The sequence below is a fragment of the Ylistrum balloti genome, unplaced genomic scaffold (assembly GCF_031769215.1).
Source record: "Ylistrum balloti isolate Yb309-2 unplaced genomic scaffold, AGI_CSIRO_Ybal_v1 Utg369576, whole genome shotgun sequence".
NCBI classification, from domain to species: Eukaryota; Metazoa; Mollusca; class Bivalvia; order Pectinida; family Pectinidae; genus Ylistrum; species Ylistrum balloti.
Window position 1 is genome coordinate 950,826 of NW_026781869.1, and position 17,663 is coordinate 968,488.

The 17,663-nt window shown below is 34.7% G+C and overlaps 1 protein-coding gene and 2 pseudogenes across 2 annotated transcripts; 1 reads left to right on the forward strand and 2 right to left on the reverse strand.

Moving 5' to 3' along the window:
• Window positions 1–599: 599 nt before the first annotated feature.
• On the reverse strand, window positions 600–10,417 carry LOC132565315 (uncharacterized). Of its 2 annotated transcripts, XM_060229957.1 has the most exons (3): window positions 10,351–10,417; window positions 7,711–7,862; window positions 600–3,938 (listed from the first exon to the last, which is right to left on the reverse strand). In XM_060229957.1, the coding sequence occupies exon 3, from the start codon at window positions 3,915–3,917 to the stop codon at window positions 1,860–1,862; it is 2,058 nt and encodes a 685-aa protein (XP_060085940.1). In that variant the 5' UTR covers window positions 3,918–3,938; window positions 7,711–7,862; window positions 10,351–10,417; the 3' UTR covers window positions 600–1,859. The 2 variants fall into 2 exon arrangements, with proteins under 2 accessions (XP_060085940.1, XP_060085948.1); XM_060229965.1 differs by lacking the exons at window positions 7,711–7,862; window positions 10,351–10,417 and adding an exon at window positions 4,171–4,251.
• Window positions 5,696–7,264, reverse strand: LOC132565633 (uncharacterized; annotated as a pseudogene).
• LOC132565636 (arylsulfatase B-like) lies at window positions 10,366–15,678 on the forward strand (annotated as a pseudogene).
• Window positions 15,679–17,663: the final 1,985 nt, after the last annotated feature.

Below are 17,663 nucleotides of genomic sequence, written 5' to 3' on the forward strand. Positions count from 1 at the left end.
ACATGACGCTAACCAATATCGTAATCAAATTGATACCTTTTATGGAAATTAAAGATATCCGTCAACCCTTGCGAATGTAACATGCAGGAACTCACATTGATTATGTAAAAATAACAGCATCTAAATACTTATTTAGCACAATTTTTTGTATAAAGCATTTAATTTTCTCTGCAAGACCTTTTCGAAATAGGCAAAAATTTCATAAATGTTTCTATCGCAAATTATACAGTCGTGCGGCAGGTATTTTTCTTGTCCTACTGTACATTTTAAACATAACCTGGGAATTTGTTATTACATAATAATCTCAAAAATCCAAAGCCATCCAGATATGGTTTTCATGGCATTGCAGCTGATTGTGCTAAGCTACAAAATAATTGATTATCGGTAAAAATTAATGAATTCTGAAATAAAGTTTGTTTTCTATTTATGAGTATTGGTATTATACAGTATATTCTAATGTACGTATGTATGTATGTATGTATGTATGTAGAAAGTATGTATGTATGTATGTATGATATATTGTATGTATGTATGTATGTATGTAACTTTCACAATATATTGCATGTATTATGTATTGTATGTATGTATGTATGTATGTATGTATGTATGTATGTATGTATGTATGTATGTATGTATGTATGTAAGTGTTTATGTATGTATGTATGTATGTATGTATGTATGTAGAAAGTATTCTTTCTTCTAGCGATTGATATATTGCGGCGTCCAGCGTCCGGTATCTGTCAACTTTCACAATATATTGCAATTATTCATGAACGACTGAGCTGATTTTAATCTACTTTGGCCTGAGCACCCTTGGGGAAAGCATAAGTAATTTTGTGTAAATGGTGGGTCTGGTCCTATCCCAGGACAGATGATTATTTTGAAGCCATTGAGATTGCTATTTCTTAACTTAATATTTAAGATACTCTCATCACTCTCAGACATACAACCACAGATACATCACAGCTGTCGTCTGTCATTATTCTCACAGACATACAACCACAGATACATCACAGCTGTCGTCTGTCATTATTCTCATAGACATACAACCACAGATACATCACAGCTGTCGTCTGTCATTACTCTCACAGACATAAAACCTAAGATACATCACAGCTGTCGTTCGTTATTACTCTCACAGACATACAACCATAGATACATAACAGCTATTCTCTGTCATTATTCTTACAGACATACAACCATCGATACATCACAGCTGTCGTCTGTCATTATTCTTACAGACATACAACCATAGATACATCACAGCTGTCGTCTGTCATTACTCTCACAGACATACAACCATAGATACATCACAGCTGTCGTCCGTCACTATTCTCACAGACAAACAACCATAAATACATCACAGCTGTCGTCTGTCATTACTCTCACAGACATACAACCACAGATACATCACAGCTGTCGTCTGTCATTACTCTCACAGACATACAACCACAGAAACATCACAGCTGTCGTCTGTCATTATTCTCACAGACATACAAACACAGATACATCACAGCTATCGTTTGTCATTACTCTCACAGACATACAACCACAGATACATCACAGCTGTCGTTTGTCATTATTCTCAGACATACAACCAGATACATCACAGCTGTCGTCTGTCATTACTCTCACAGACATACAACCATAGATACATCACAGCTGTCGTCTGTCATTACTCTCACAGACATACAACCATAGATACATCACAGCTGTCGTCTGTCATTATTCTCACAGACATACAACCACAGATACATCACAGCTGTTCTCTGTCATTACTGTGAGAGACATACAACCAGCGATACATAAATAAACTGTCCTCTGTCATTACTAGGGAGACACAGACAGATGTATCAAATCTATCCCATATCAGACCTCTGTAAGACAAACATGCAAAGATATACAACAGCTATCCTGTCAATGGCAGGATTCCATTCATGAAGGACAGCTGTTGATAGTGATGATTCCCAGTATGCCCAAATTGCTGCTTGATAGTCTCCAAGAATTTGGTAACAGATCCCAAGAAGTGTGTGAACCATCCAGAATTTCTGTCCACCCTGTTTATCATCATACTGGATATTTATTAGGTCACGCAATGCTGCTTCACTTCCTCTGGCGTCTCCAAGTTCATAGCAACATAGGAAGTTTAGGAAAAGGGCATAGGGAAGCGGAGGGATCGCTATAGGTAAACACTTTTCATGGGACAACTCTAGACAGAAATGAGGAAGAGACATCCTCTTGTGGCGAAAGATAAGTTCACGTCTAAATATTTTTCGCAATCTGTCTTTTGTGTGCATTAGGTATAGTTGTTCCTCTTTGTACATTTCTCGTAGCTTTGAATTTCCAGAAATGTTGCTTGCGCCATAATATGATGCTAATTTCATAATTTGTTTGCACATTTCTAGTGACTTCCTGACATTTCCAGTCAGAAAATGGAAGGTTGCCAAATACAACAGATCTGTACCCATTGAAGCATTTAGAATTATCCAGTGTTTACATTTCCTAATATTTCTGTATCTTTTTTTGTTGTCTAAAACAAATTTCTGGTCTGGTAAAACTTGATTTGTTGCCAGCTTTTGCAGAGCCTTTAAAACATAGTGGTAACAGTAAAACTCGTCAAAATCTGCCTGTGATGTTGATAATAACTTCATAGCCTTTCTTATAGTTATTATTGTGCGGTCTTCGAGTTCTAATGCAACTGGAAAGTTCTGACAGGTCTCTTCATCCAGTCTCTTATACACTTCCCATACAGGTGTTGGACATTCAAGATGAGTTTGCCATGATGGGTCTGACAAATCCAGCCATATTGGTTTGTAGTAAGTTCCAACCGACAAACACATCCATTTCATCGCGCTGTACTGGTTTAAAATGTCCAATAGTATTTGCTGGTGTTGTCCTTGCACTTTCCTTCTGAACAAATTGTTGGCAGGGATGAAGTAATTGGGACAAAAGCCTGCCTTTACCCAACCGATCAGAATACTGAAGCAATGCCAAAAACAGTAAAACAAGTTTTTGTTTTGCCAAAACATCTGACAAGTATTCTCTATTGCATGAAAAAGAATTGTTTTCAAAAAATAAGAGCATAAGATGTCGTCATCCCCGATGGTATCTTTTAATGTGCCTTTTATTTGTTTTAAGAAATATTTCAGCAGACCATAAACTTTGAGTTGGACATGACTAAATGAGTGAACTAAAGATCTTTCTGCTGTTGCAAATGAAATTCTCCATTGTAGAAATGTGTCTTCAGAACATTTATCTCCAACTGGAACAAGATGACATCCACACTGAACAATCTTGTCTATTAAGGTTTGACACGGCCATCCATGTAGACGTGGGCGTGTGATCCATTCTCTAGCCTCTTTTGGCCAAGTGTTACATGGAAAGCAATAAACAGAATCCAATTCCCCTATAGCTTTTGTGGTAGAGCTAGGCCCATTTGATTCATATCCTAAATATGATAATGTACAATTTTTACTCACATATTGCTCTCTGTAAATATCACTGGATATAAACACTGAAGTCTCTTTTTCAACAAGTGAATTAAAGAAAATTGGGCTGGATTGCTGTCCTATCTGCCTCAGCTCTAAACTGACATAGCCAGGGCGAAAGTCTCCATCTCTCATGTACAGAATAGTTTTTTGTTTCATGTTTTGAGGAATGTATTGGTCAGGGTACATAACTGACACTGTGTTGTCAATCATCATTTGGTCTTTATCTGAACCTTGTATACAAAGTCCTTCTCCAATACTACCACCTAGAAATTGTGTAAAGCGACGAAAGGCAGGATTTGTTAAAAGTTCGTTTAAGAATTGTGCTCTTCTGCGGATATGAACCTCCTCTTGTGTTCCTGTTAAATTTCTATCCAGGTATGTGGACAAGAGCAAAGACATCTTTTCACACTCTTCTGGCTTCATCATGGTGATATTTAAGAATTATTTCTGTAAAAAGAAAAAAACAACACTTTAAACGATGGTATTGCTTTTAACATGAAATATCATGACCATTTGATCAGCTGTGCTACTTTTGTTTATACATGTACCTTATCAAACAGATACTTAAGAAATCCTATTCATATGTGCAATATAACCTATAAAATGATAAAGAAAAAAAATCAAATAGAAAAAATATTAAAAACGAAAGTATCGTTTTTCACCTGAAGTAATCACTAACCTCCTCACAAAACGAAACCTTCGTTAACAACATTTGGTATAACGATAGCCAGTATCTTGGTTTGTGAAGGGCAAGCATCCAGCACTCTACCTTACACACAGAACACTTGTATGTCTATAATGTGTTTATATTCCTCTCGTAAGTCTATAAAGCATATACATGCTACGTTACACTTGATATCACTTGACTAAAGTGTCCTGTTTAAGAAAGCGCTAAGGTCCATGTGTCATAAGTAGGTAGTAAGGTTCAAAATACATCCATATCACTATCATTATACATTTTAAATAGAAATAAGCATGTATTTGATATCAAAATGTGGTCACTCATAACATTTTTATTGACGTAATGCAGACAGTTTTAGTCGTAGTTAGGAAAAGAAAATTGATCCATACCAAAGAAATACTTTCAACACTTATCATATCTAAAGAAATGAAGAGGATATACAAATTTTGCAGTTGATTGAAACAAAGAAAATAAAATAGTTGTGTGTCACTACAGGAAACATATGGTTCAATGGTAAATAATATGCATTTGAAATGAGAAATTTGGACAAATTTTATATTTTTTTTTATTTTTTGAAAGTATATATATCATTGACATTCCTGCAGTTTAATCAACAATATTGAGAGCATGGCTTCTGCAATGGCTAAATATATTCATATCCCATAGATGGAACTCATGTATACCATATCAAACTGGCTTGAGAACTTCTCTTTAACGGTTGAGTGTCAGACGTCCAGGCATCGGATCCCAGATTTTACAATAGACACACAAGTGAATATCATCTTAATAACATAGAGTAAGATACAGTAGAGCCAAACCATGAATTAAACTGCATCGTACAGCTATTTCAACTTTCTAGGAGTCGTCAGTAATGCTTAGAGTGTATGTGTTGGAGAGAGGATGATGGACAGAAAGAGAAAGAGCAAGATGGGAAGTAAGACATTAAGAGTGTAGGTGTGTGTGAGAGAGAAAGTGTAAGAGGGAGAGAGATACAGAAGATAGAGATGTATACTGGCAGAGAGACATCAAGACAGACACAGACCAACAGAGTTAGGGAAAAAAACAGACTGAGAGACAAAGACAGTCTGAATGACAGATAGAATAAAAAAAAGATGCCCAAAACATGTGAAAGGTCAGACAGATACAAAAACAAATATTTATACAAATGAATATAGATAACGGTTTACTGGACCATACAATTATTACTGGTAAAACATATGGGAAGGGAGACAATTCTGTTTATCATTCCCAGTCATTGAAGAGCTATGATTGATGTCAGAGAGCTGTGCACTTGGACCGAGACCAAAATTAATTTTACTTTACGTTTCATTGTAACATTAAAAATCATATTTATGTCCCGAAGTTTCATCTACCAATTTCCATCTTACCTGGCCAAGATCAACATCTGAGAAGCAAAATGTAAAAGTTTCAACCCATCATGCTCGGCATTTTCTGGAGATACACCTCCATGATATAATAAATGCCAGTACAAGTCTTCACTGTACAAGCCATATATAGAGGCTCACAAGGATAAGCCAAGACCAAAGCCAGCTCTGGTGAACACATACCTTCCTTCACCTTTGTGTGGCCTGGCTGTCAGCACCAAAGGAGCAAGGTTACTTCTTGGACACCTTAATATACCAGGATAAGCCAAGAGTGGAAAGCAGAGACAGACAGTCAAGTGTCCAAGGACATTACAAATCTCAACAAAAAGGAAATGTCAGAGAAAACTAGACTGGTGTTGGAGGCCAATACCCTGAGAGGGGATGATTCCCCAACACTATCGGTCTAGCTGTGGATGTATGGTACAACAGCACATCCTTTGTAAGAGCTAAGAACCCGGGGAAGAACGCTTCACAGGGAATAAGCCTGAGTACTGAGACATCTACCCCTAAGAAGTGGATGACATGCCCTCAACAACAAACTTTGTTGAACAGGTGCATGGCTGAGAGGGAAAGGATATGATGTCACCTGTCCATCCTAGTAGTCATCCTGACAGCACAGCCAACACTGACGTGTATGATAGCTTGTCTGAATATGCTACAGGAAAGGACATTGGGGATGAACTGGTCAGACAAGGTGCCCTTATTAAATATGCCACAACAGATGGAGATGGGACTTGAGCCCAAGGCCTAGGGGAAGCCATGAGAACCTTACATCCAATGTGGAAAGTGGAGAGACTGGCTGACCCAATGCACTTAGGCAAGGTACAGTTTCCGAAATGTAACAGAGCTAAGTTCAGTGAGTCAATGTTTCCAGGTCATACTAGACTAATAAGGTCTCATGCTCAGAAGATATTTTTTGGGGACCTGAAAGCCCGGAGCAGTCTGATTTTCAAGGAATTAATGAAAATTCACTCCACAGACATGGAGACTATCATGACTTGTTTACCTGCAGTGTTAGATGCTACTGTATCCTTTTAACAAGCAACATCAATTTCAAATGAATTTGAGGTTTTATAATACTCTAATCAAATGTAATGTGTTACCATCGGGTACCAAAAAATGGAATAGTATATTTGATAATATAGATAAACAAACTTGGGATAAGTACTATTTAATGCCATTCCATGTAACAAAAAATACAAAGTTCCAGTGGTTCCAGTATAGGGTAATCCACCATGCATTAGCAACAAATTCCCTTCTTTTTAAAATTAGATTAGTTATCTCCCCTCTTTGTGTGTTGTGTAACTCTGAGCGCGAAACAATCATTCATCTGCTGTGGGAATGTCAGGAAGTACAAAGACTATTACAGAGTCTTGATATTTTGTTAGAAGCTCTATTTATCCCTTTTTCAGTAAACAAGCAAACTTTCATTCTTGGTCTCCTACATCAAAACTTCCTTCCGAGTAACAGAGTAGACAATGAGATTATAATAATTATTAAACAGTATATTTATAAAATGAGATGCTTACACCATTCACTAAACTTGCATGCACTAATTAATACAATCAAAGATAATTATATGATACAAAAATATATAGCTAATGGTAAGGATGATAAAGTAAAACGTAAATTTGAGAATGAATGGAAAAAATGGGAAAAATTAATACAGTTTTGATCTACACACTTTGATCTATTACCCATCGCATTACTAGTTTTTCTTTTTTTCTTTTTTTTCTATAATTTTTTATAATTATATACATAACAGTCCTTGACCATACCGAGTAATCAGATATAAAGAAAGAAAAACATTAAAAGATTAAATTACTCTAACCTATTTTACCATCTCACCCAACAATCCACTTTACTATTTCTTCATTTTCTTCAATTTCTTTCTCTTTAAATTTCTTATCCCTAATAAAGTTCTATTTCATTTCTTCATTTCTGTATGTTGATGTCAATTTATGGTTGTGTGTGTGTTTATGCATGTGTGCATGGGAAGAAATGCAGAAGAGAGGTTGGACAACACCATTCTAATCCTAAACCATCCAACAGAAGGTTGATCACTTTGATGGTAGTCTGAGTAGGGCGGTCAAACATAAACTTGACCAACTCAGTTAAGAGGATGTTAATCAATGCCAGCACCAGTACAAACCTGCTGTCAAGAAAAGAAGTCTCTCATTGTTAGCAGAACCACACAATCAGCATGCAAAGAAATCCCGATCGACTCGAAAATCCGACTACAGGATAGTTCAGCTAGATCCTACCGTCAATCAATGTAGGGGAGACAACCTGCCTCAGGATCACCTGTATTGAGAAGAGGTGAAAACAAATTTATTTGAGACATGTTGACAATCCGAAAAAAAAAATCAAAAATAAGTATGTAACACGAACAACAAAAACAACAACAAAAATATTTATGACATCCTAAAGAGGGAACCTCCACATGGTGGACAATGTTGTATACATTAGTAAACAACAACTAATACCCTCAAATCAATTAAAACTTCGATTAAATTTTCAAATCCAACATGCAGTCATTGAACCCTACATGACCATAACATACATTTAAATCTAAATAGTACTGCCTATTTTTATCAATAAGATGAGGTTCTTAACTTATGTGCTTTACATTTACATATAAACTATTGTGACAGAGATGGGAACAGTCCAGATCACTTGACAAGTCTAAGTTTTCAGTACAACAAATAAAAGCATGTCTGTGTGCATATTTCTTTTTTCCACTTTAAATCCCTGGGGTCCATAAATGACAAAAGTCCATATTTTCCTAGAAGCCATTATTTGGGCTAACCACAAAAACAGATCTTGTACTTGTAAATTTTGAAAATTTCTCCATCTTAACTTTGAAATTTAGGTGTAGGAATATAACATGATACAAAATATGCTAATAAGATGTTGTTTATACTTGTTCTGTTCCAGTAAGAAAATAAAATATGGAAGAAAATAAAAAAAAATAATATAAATTGAATTTTTAATCACAGTTGAAGTGATTAATTGAAAATGACTTCACTAAGTATTCAGTAATAAAATATAGAACAACCATGCCTATTTGTATATGAATCAGTTGAAAACTTGAATCTGAGAAATAAAACCATGGATTTGCATGGCATTTAATATGGATAATAAAGAAGAAATTGCCATGTTTGAATCACTCTAGTGAGGCGTCTAGTATGTATCAACATATAGGTTTGTCAAGATTTCAACTATTTAGACACTGAGGGATGTTTCTGATTGTTGGCTCTGTCGATACACTGACCTCTCGGATGTACGCTGACAGATAGTTTTTTGCCCTAGCTTTAATCTTAATATTTTTTCAGTCATGTCAATGACATTTTGCTGTAGAAAGAACAAATATTTGTAGAATGAAACAATTCGTGGATTTTGATTAGCTCACCGGTGAGGTGACTTTGTGTATTCCGTCTCAGGACCTGGCCTGGATATCCATACCAGGATCATCAATTTCTCGAGAACAAAAACTCTAATAAGTCTCATATTTTCTACATAAATCTACTTAAATGTTATCAAAATATGACACTTGGAAGCGAAAACATGTACGCCACACTCAACTGTGAAATTTTCCGATAATTTTGCAAATTGCAGCAATTATACATTTTGATTTCAGATTATTTAAAATTCCAAATACTGATTTTATCTACCTGATTGTAAACACACCATATTTACCCAGAAATGGGGTGTAATTCACACCTAATCTTCCATTTAATATGATCATTTGTATACACTTGATCTGCGGACCTGGCCCAGTTCTAGGGGGAGGTCATTCCTTCAGTATGTGCTGTAATTGAAGATTTTGATTTGTTTTCATCTTGATTAGTGTAAAATATTTATTATCTGAACATATTATCACAACTCAATTACGTCAGTAATATATTATTATATATAGAGTGTACATGTATTTCAATTTTCACACGATATCAAGTACATTAAACACAGTATGTATCCATAACTAAGCCTCACTCTTAGTGTTTATTACAGGGTCACTGTGTTTTGATTATTTCACTTCATCAATAAAGAAAGAAAACCTGACGGACTTGTGCTGTTGTGTTGTGTGACTATGTGTATCCAACATCTGAAATATTTTTGTCTTACATTAATATTTAAAAATTTTATACATTTGTAACATGTCTTATCCTTTTCCATATAAATTCTCTTCAAATGATTTAACTATTTAATTATAACATTATTTAGTTTAGGATTAATGACAAGATACAAGTTGATAACGCAATGATTAATTGACGAGTGTGCACGAGATCATAAGTCGTATCATAACATACACAGGACTACCAAAAATGCGGAAATTAACTTATTATATAAGTGTGGGGAATGGTGATACAAATGGGTCAAAAAATTTTCAATGTCACATGAGTGTAACATCTGGGGAAACATTTGTTTTGTTTTTTTGTAATTCTTTTATTTTTCATTCATTTTTGCCAAATTAAAACAAAAACAAATAAATGACAAGTCATACACGCAACATATAGACACACTCTCTCTCACAATTGCACACTTGTATGATTTGCTATATCAATCATCATCATACTCGGTATACAAATCATCATCATGAAGATCATCATCTTGTCATAGGTCTTATCCTTGATGAAAATCATCACCATCATCATCATCATCATCATCATCATCATCATCACCATCATCATCAAGTGCTCAATCGTCATCATCATCATCAACATCATCATCAAGCAGCACTAAATAACTAAACTTGACCATTAACCCGAGCAACCATACAGTGAAATCAAACCTTTTTCAATAGAAAATGCAGTTCTTGCTTGGCACTCGGGGTATCGATCAACAACCGGGAAGTAGCAACCGGAAGCAGAGAGTGAAATCTAAGTCGCGGGTGAAAAGCGTCAACGTTAATCCGGAAAGGATTGACGCTTTTATAGAGCGGAGCCAAACCGTATGCTTGTCCATGTTATTGGGACATTGCTGATATTTAAACACACATACAAATAGACCTTTAAACACAAAAAAAAAAAAAAATGAAAATATAACACACTGTCAAGAAATTGCTGATCGGTGCCAGCTAATACTGACGTATCCAACCGATCACAACGCACATGTTGTACCATAAGATTTCATCATAAAGTTGGGGTCGTTCAACAAAAAAATGAATATTTAAAATTTAAACATAATAAGATGTTATTTTAACCAAGTCTTGAAACTCAAATATAAATACATAGTACAGGGCAAATCTCGAACTCATAGAACTCATACATTTTATTTCTTATCAAGATTTATGACTTACATTTATAAATAGCAGTCAATAAGTCAATTCATTTAAGTAATCGATTTGCTTGGTTGTTACAACATCAATCCGTGTTCTTAATTCCCAAGCAGCAAGTCCGTAATTTTTTGCAGGTTCATTATAATGATATAAAATGTAATAAAAGCGATACTGGCCCGCCAACATAATTAGATAGTATTATATTTTAGTTCTTCCCGCTTAAAATGTTAACAATGAAGTGTGCTAATTATCAAGCCATGTTATTTCTGAAGAGAAGAAATCGCCGGGCGCTTTTCCCATTAGTCATAATATATACTTATAAGTAGTCATATAATTTGGCAAAGAACTTGCAGTACAATCATAGTTTTCTCCCCGGAGATGCATAACAAAACTCCGGAGTTATTTTATTTGATTCGATTTCTGTCTAAATGTTTTATCTAGATACGTTTTGTCATCCTTAGCAACCAAATCCAAGACGTATCATAATTAACTTTACTGTGACTATATATGTACAATTATTACCGTCATAAGCAATGGATACCTTGTAGAACACTCATATCGAACCCAGGGTATATTACAATGACAGCAGAATTAAACACTCGATATCTATGACGAGTCCTAGAAGGGGGAAACAGCTATATAAAGTAGTTCGGACATTCTTGTCGACTCAGTTGGAATTTCCTATATCGCCTGCAGGGTGTCAACAATTTTGGTTCTTATGATCCCTGACAGGTCCTAGAACGACGAAACATGTATAGTATGTTGTTTTCATTAGTTGGCTTTACTTTACTGAATATTTATGCTGTTCACTTATGTATATTTTGTACAATTTATGTATAATGATAACCATGATATTAAAAGTATTCCTTGTTAATTTAAAAAAAAACTAGATATATTACGTGTACATCGTTGTCTGTGTAGGACATTAACACAGCTACACTATGGTTGCCCTGTTATTGTATAATTCATTAAAACTTTTTTTCTTTTGCAGTGTACAACCAATTAACTATAGTAACACACATATACTGCATTTACCAGGTTACTGTATAACTATAGATTAATGAATATCATTTGCCAACGAACTACCTATATATGGTACTTACCTAGATATATTGCAGTTAGCGTGTTATATTCCTTTCTGATCTTAATTCTTACTTCATCATATATGTACCTATTACAGCATCTCGTTATTCTGCCGCTACACGCGACATGTGCTCAAACAAACCGCACATTCCTGCCTCAATATCTCAAGAAGTTAGGATATGCAACTCACGCGATGGAAAATAAGTACAGGCAACGATTAAATGTGTGAGTTGTATGAATCAAGAGTAAAATTAAGTAAGTATTGAAATCAGGGTGACAAGATAAAGTAAAGATAAATGATTAAGTCAGCACGAAGGAAAAGGTAAATATGAACGCTGAAATAAGAACGACTGATGAAAGAAATGTAAATGATAAGTATGTATTAATAACGTAAATATAAAATAAGACACTAAACAAATTCAATAGATATAAATGGTGATGGCAGTACAACAAAAAACGGTAGAATATTCAAGGTAAAGTTATTTTGTGTATGATTACAAGTGTTCAGGTTGATAAAGGACGGATGATGGATGAGTAAGTTAGAAGGAATACTTGAGGTGGACAGAAAATGAACTGATGCCTTAATCGTCTAGGATTAACTCATTCATATAAAGATATAAGATGAAGTGAAATACTTCCATTAGCTATTTTCGCATTGTTATTTCAAGGTGGCAACCTACCGTGGATTTGACTCGTTCTATGGCTATTATTACGGGCAGGAAGATTACTACAACAGATCTGTGGGTAATTATAACTTTAACGATTTGGATTTTCCTCAGTCAGCTCCAAGGTTTCAATAATAAGGCCCTCAGCATCATTGAGAAGGAAGGACGAAACGGCTGTATGAAGTAGTTTAATTCATTATTTGACTCGACTGTATCTATCTCGAAATTTGTATTTAAGGCGTTATTCACTTGTGTGACGATAGAAGATCATTAAGCCTGTTCAATTATAGCTCATACAGTGTAGTTGCTCAATGTTAAAGAGACCAATGTCAGTGCAATACATACGTACAATTTGATTTTAGCAATGTTCATGAATGATTTATTTGCTAGAGAAAAATTAAGAACTGATTAAAGCCGGATCAATCCTGTGTTGAAAAGTTACCTATTCTTATTATGAAATCAATTCGTTTCTTCACTCTATTTTCTATAAGCGGGCGATTTTGATTTCCGTGATAACAAAGAAGCTGTTGTCCCAGATGTTACGAAATATTCAATCGTAAGTATGGCAGGACATTGATCTAAATAAAGGTAATTAAATCCTTGTACAATTTTTAAACCCTGACTTTATAAATGCATTTTCCTTTTATCACATAAGAGGAGCTAACCCAAAAGTATGTTAATTTGTAAATGAAAAAAACATCTGGATGGAAAACATACACATTGTTTTAGTGAATCTCGCTGGATCATGCCGGACATTAAACATTTTATTTCTGCACAAAAGACATGCTTACCTATCAAAAATTGAATTTCATTATTATAAGCGATAAAAAGTTAATTGATGGACGGAGCTATCACTGTACCAGCAAAAGCCTTATAGTGTCTATTTTTTTGATAGAGTTACACCAACAAATCTCTCAAAACATACTAGGTTTAACATAATTACCAATTCAATGTAAATTAAAAGGAATATTTGTCAGCTGACCAAAGCTGAAATTCATAGTGAAAATATACGAAAATGATGAAATGACAATTATGAAGTGTTTAGAATTGCATATGACAATCCCATTATTACGACACCAAATCAAAGAACTAAACGATTATGTGTAGAGGATAGTAAATTGGTCAAATAACAAACATATAACGAAGTGTGTTAACGCAAAATCGATTTTTCTTTTCTTTTTTTTCTAATTTTCACGATATTATTTATAAATCAAAGGTACCTGTTAGCTATGAAAACATGTATAGCAGTATTCAGAATGAAGGAAGGAAATACTGTGTTATGTATGATAGGATTTTTATAATAAAACCGTATATTCTTCAGAAAAGAGTGGTTTAAATATTAAGATTATTTGTAGAATGTATTTGTTTCCATTTTTTTGTCTGTTATGTTATTAAAATACAGGCGCTGATATTGGATACTGCATGGAAGTGTTTTGATGTCCGAAACAGTGTAATACGAATTTTAACAATACGGAAATCAATATGTTAAATTGAGATTTTTTTGTAAGATGAGTGATATCCACAAAATTTCGTTTCTGACAATTTGTTTTCCCAATCCCATACGATGAGTGACAGAAATAATAGCTTTACCAAGAAGGAGAGGTCGTCTTTGTGTATCTTTTAACGAAGGAATCATAACCTCGCGTTTGTTTAATATGTATGGTGACGGCTATGGACGACCTGGTGGGGAATGTGACGGCCGCCCTGAAGGAGAACGGAATGTATGATGACACACTCTTCATCTTCACTGCCGACGCAAGTGAAATAATTCTGACACGTGAGTTACAAAATCTGTTTTCGCAGACATAAATAAAAGTTACACTCATACAGTGTAAGTCGATCAATATTGCTTACGTAAGCCAATCTTAGCTGACGGAAGTCTTCGTCGATTCAATTAATGTTAATTTACTCATCAATTTTGAGGCTTTTACTTATTGCATATACTATTTCAAATGTTTGATCAGAATGGCGGAAGGCCTATCTACCGACTACCGTATATGAAGGCACTACCCGTGAAACAGCCTTTATTAGCGGTGCTGGACTAGAGAACACAGGCTATACATACGATGGGTAATTTATAGACTTTTCTAATGACCTACAGAATTTGTAATGATCATATGACGCGAAACATAAAGTCTATTTCATTGGTATAAGGAAATTGTAATACAGATATGTCGGGTAACATGTAGTCTACTTCAATGGTCGCCGTAAAAAATATGAATACTATTTCAATAGTGACATATAGCTGTATTCCTAAAGTATACAGTTAAAATATAATATAGACATTAGACAGTGCGTGTATTAAATCCAGCTGAAATCACAACCCTTCTCTGTTGTTAAAAAACAAACGGTGTGACATTCCACAAGATTCAGTCTAAAAACAAAGCTCGAATGTTTACGTACTGATATTTTCAAATCTTCCAGTATGATGCATGCCGTTGATTGGATGCCAACTATACTGTCTGTGGCAGGAGGAAAACCTCGTATTAACTTACTGTCATTACCAAAGGATGTTATTCAAGAGATTTTATAATTTTGTAAACATAGTTCGAATATAATGTAAAGTAAATGGAAGGTCGATTATGCAATTATTCTTTGGAATACTACATAAACACTTGCAATCTCGTGTACAAAACGGCAAAAGTGAAAGTCGTATGATTCATTTTAGAAAACAGAACAGTTTTTAGCAAAGCTTTCAAATACTAATAATGGTACAATTTAAGTATGAATCAATTTCAAGATTTACAGATGACACAGATCTGGATGGCATTGACCAGTGGGAGAGCCTGAAGACTGGTGCTCAATCAAAAAGAACAGAATTTATCTATAATCTTGACGACATGAATCCGCCTGTATGTGGCCACGCTGCCATTAGGTAAACGAAGGATACGAAACTACTCCTCACATTAGGACACATTAGCACATACAATTGTCCAATGAAAACGTTTTGGTTTTGCATTTTGGTTTTGTTTGTGACTTGATACAGGAAATGCAGTTCTGATTAGTTGGTTGGTTGGTTGGTTACAGGTTTTCCGTCTCAACGATGAACATGATACGTGAGGGGGTGACCTGCATCCCCCTCAAAAGGGGTTGAACCGTCTGTAGCAGTGTGTGTATGATCATCGTCGGCAGTTTTAGGAGACGACTCCGGGGCCTTAAAATGCCTTATCTGATCTCTAGAAGTTTAGGGACCTATATAGATTTGGTTTAAATTAGAATAATTATGATTGCCTTAAAATTGTATCGCCTAACACTATCCCTAACCCCATGGACCGGCGTTATCACGCCTACTCTTTCTCGTAAAGCCACAGAGGGAAATTTATCGAGAATGGACAACCCTTACGTTACACTATTTCTCTCATACAGAAGTTAATTTACTATGCAAGTATTCTAAAAAAAATCATCTGTTCCTTTTGGTCAATCAAACACAGTAACGAGGTGACTGCAGAGACAACTCTGCTTCACTTAAAACAATGGTTTGTTGATCGTACACACATATATATATATATATTTGCTTTTATTTAAACTTATACTATATATATACATTGATGAAACGCGTTTCCCCCTCACTTTCGAAGAAAGTCTAGATGTTGTGATATATTTATTTTTTGTTATCTGTGTAGATGATCCGTATGACCACAAAGACCTCTCGCTATCACACAAAGACATAACGGATCAACTAAGTAAAAAGATCGCTGAGTACCACTACAATGGCTTTTGGTTTTGGACCCTGGGATGGTGCTAACTATTAAATTTGTTGACGTATGAGTTACCGAAATCCAATGACATAGCTAGTTTTTCATTCTCGAAATAAGATATATAACAGTTGTGATATTTACATTTTTCAATATACTTCACTTATAAATCAAAGGATATGACATGCTTGTTATTTATTCTTCGAAGGAGAACAGTGAAGTACCAGGAGACTATGTGATATAGAATAACGAAAATCCGTGAGGGATTTAGGTTTTGTTTAGCATTCTTGGTCCTTGAAATTATAGTCATGTCAACTGATCATTATATTATTTAAACTTTGACATATAAATATACATGTATTTATCATTTTGCGTGGCTCTCATTTGGGGGTACATTTCATCCGCAAAATCAAGGCCAAAATTTTATTTGAAAATAAGTTTGAAAAACTACGAAAGTTGAGTGCCTTGAAGATATATCATAAACAGTTCTTTAGTAGAAGTCTAATAAACATCTTACAATATGCTGCGTTCTTTCGTCAGCAAACAAATATATCGTAAACATATGACGTCAACAACCTAACTGAAATGCCATGATAGAAGATATATCAACATTAAATCAACTTTTGGTATGAACAATTCGAACACCTTCGGAGATAGGAAAAGAAAGTAATCGATATGACCTATATTTCCAATAACTGTGTCACGCCTTTTCAAGCATATGTTACCGTTGCGTACGTTTATTTAATTGTTAAATACTGTGAATTGCATCTTTTATCTGATTTCATTTCTATATTTGCTCATACACTTTTCCATGAAATGACCTAACTTATCAAATTATCAAAATATGCAAACACTCAAAAGAAATCTGGACAATGAGTCAGTGAAAGTGCATCATAAGTTAATGGAGATATGTTTTATCCCTTTTGTGAAAAGGACGATGTACTTAATATCTGTATTATGTTATTGTAGTCAGATTCTGTTGTAACAACACTTAACGATGACAAAATATCTTTCTATATTCCCTTATAGCCATGGTCAAAGCGGGCACTTAGTAACTGGTTATTTAAGCAATATTCAAAGTGTTAAGTCACGAGAGATTTCACGAAGGGACCTTGATAACGAAGGGAACCCCACCTATGCATTATGCAATCTGTCAAAAAACATTATTAGAAGCACTACAACTATAGTCACATTAACTTTGGTAATGCGAAGTCGTCGGGGGTGCGAAAAGATATCGAGTAATACAAGCATTCGAATTAAACGAGTTAACGTTTGCTATAACATTTGGTAAAATATACATGTATATATCACTTTTGAGCAGCTAGTAGTAATTACAATTGAAGGGAAAAATGATTGACCTATTAAACTAATCTGTGTTTTATTC

What these genes read in the sequence shown, in the direction of transcription:
- LOC132565315 (XM_060229957.1), bottom strand. Translation starts at nt 3,917, where the DNA reads ATGATGAAGCCAGAAGAGTGTGAAAAGATGTCTTTGCTCTTGTCCACA.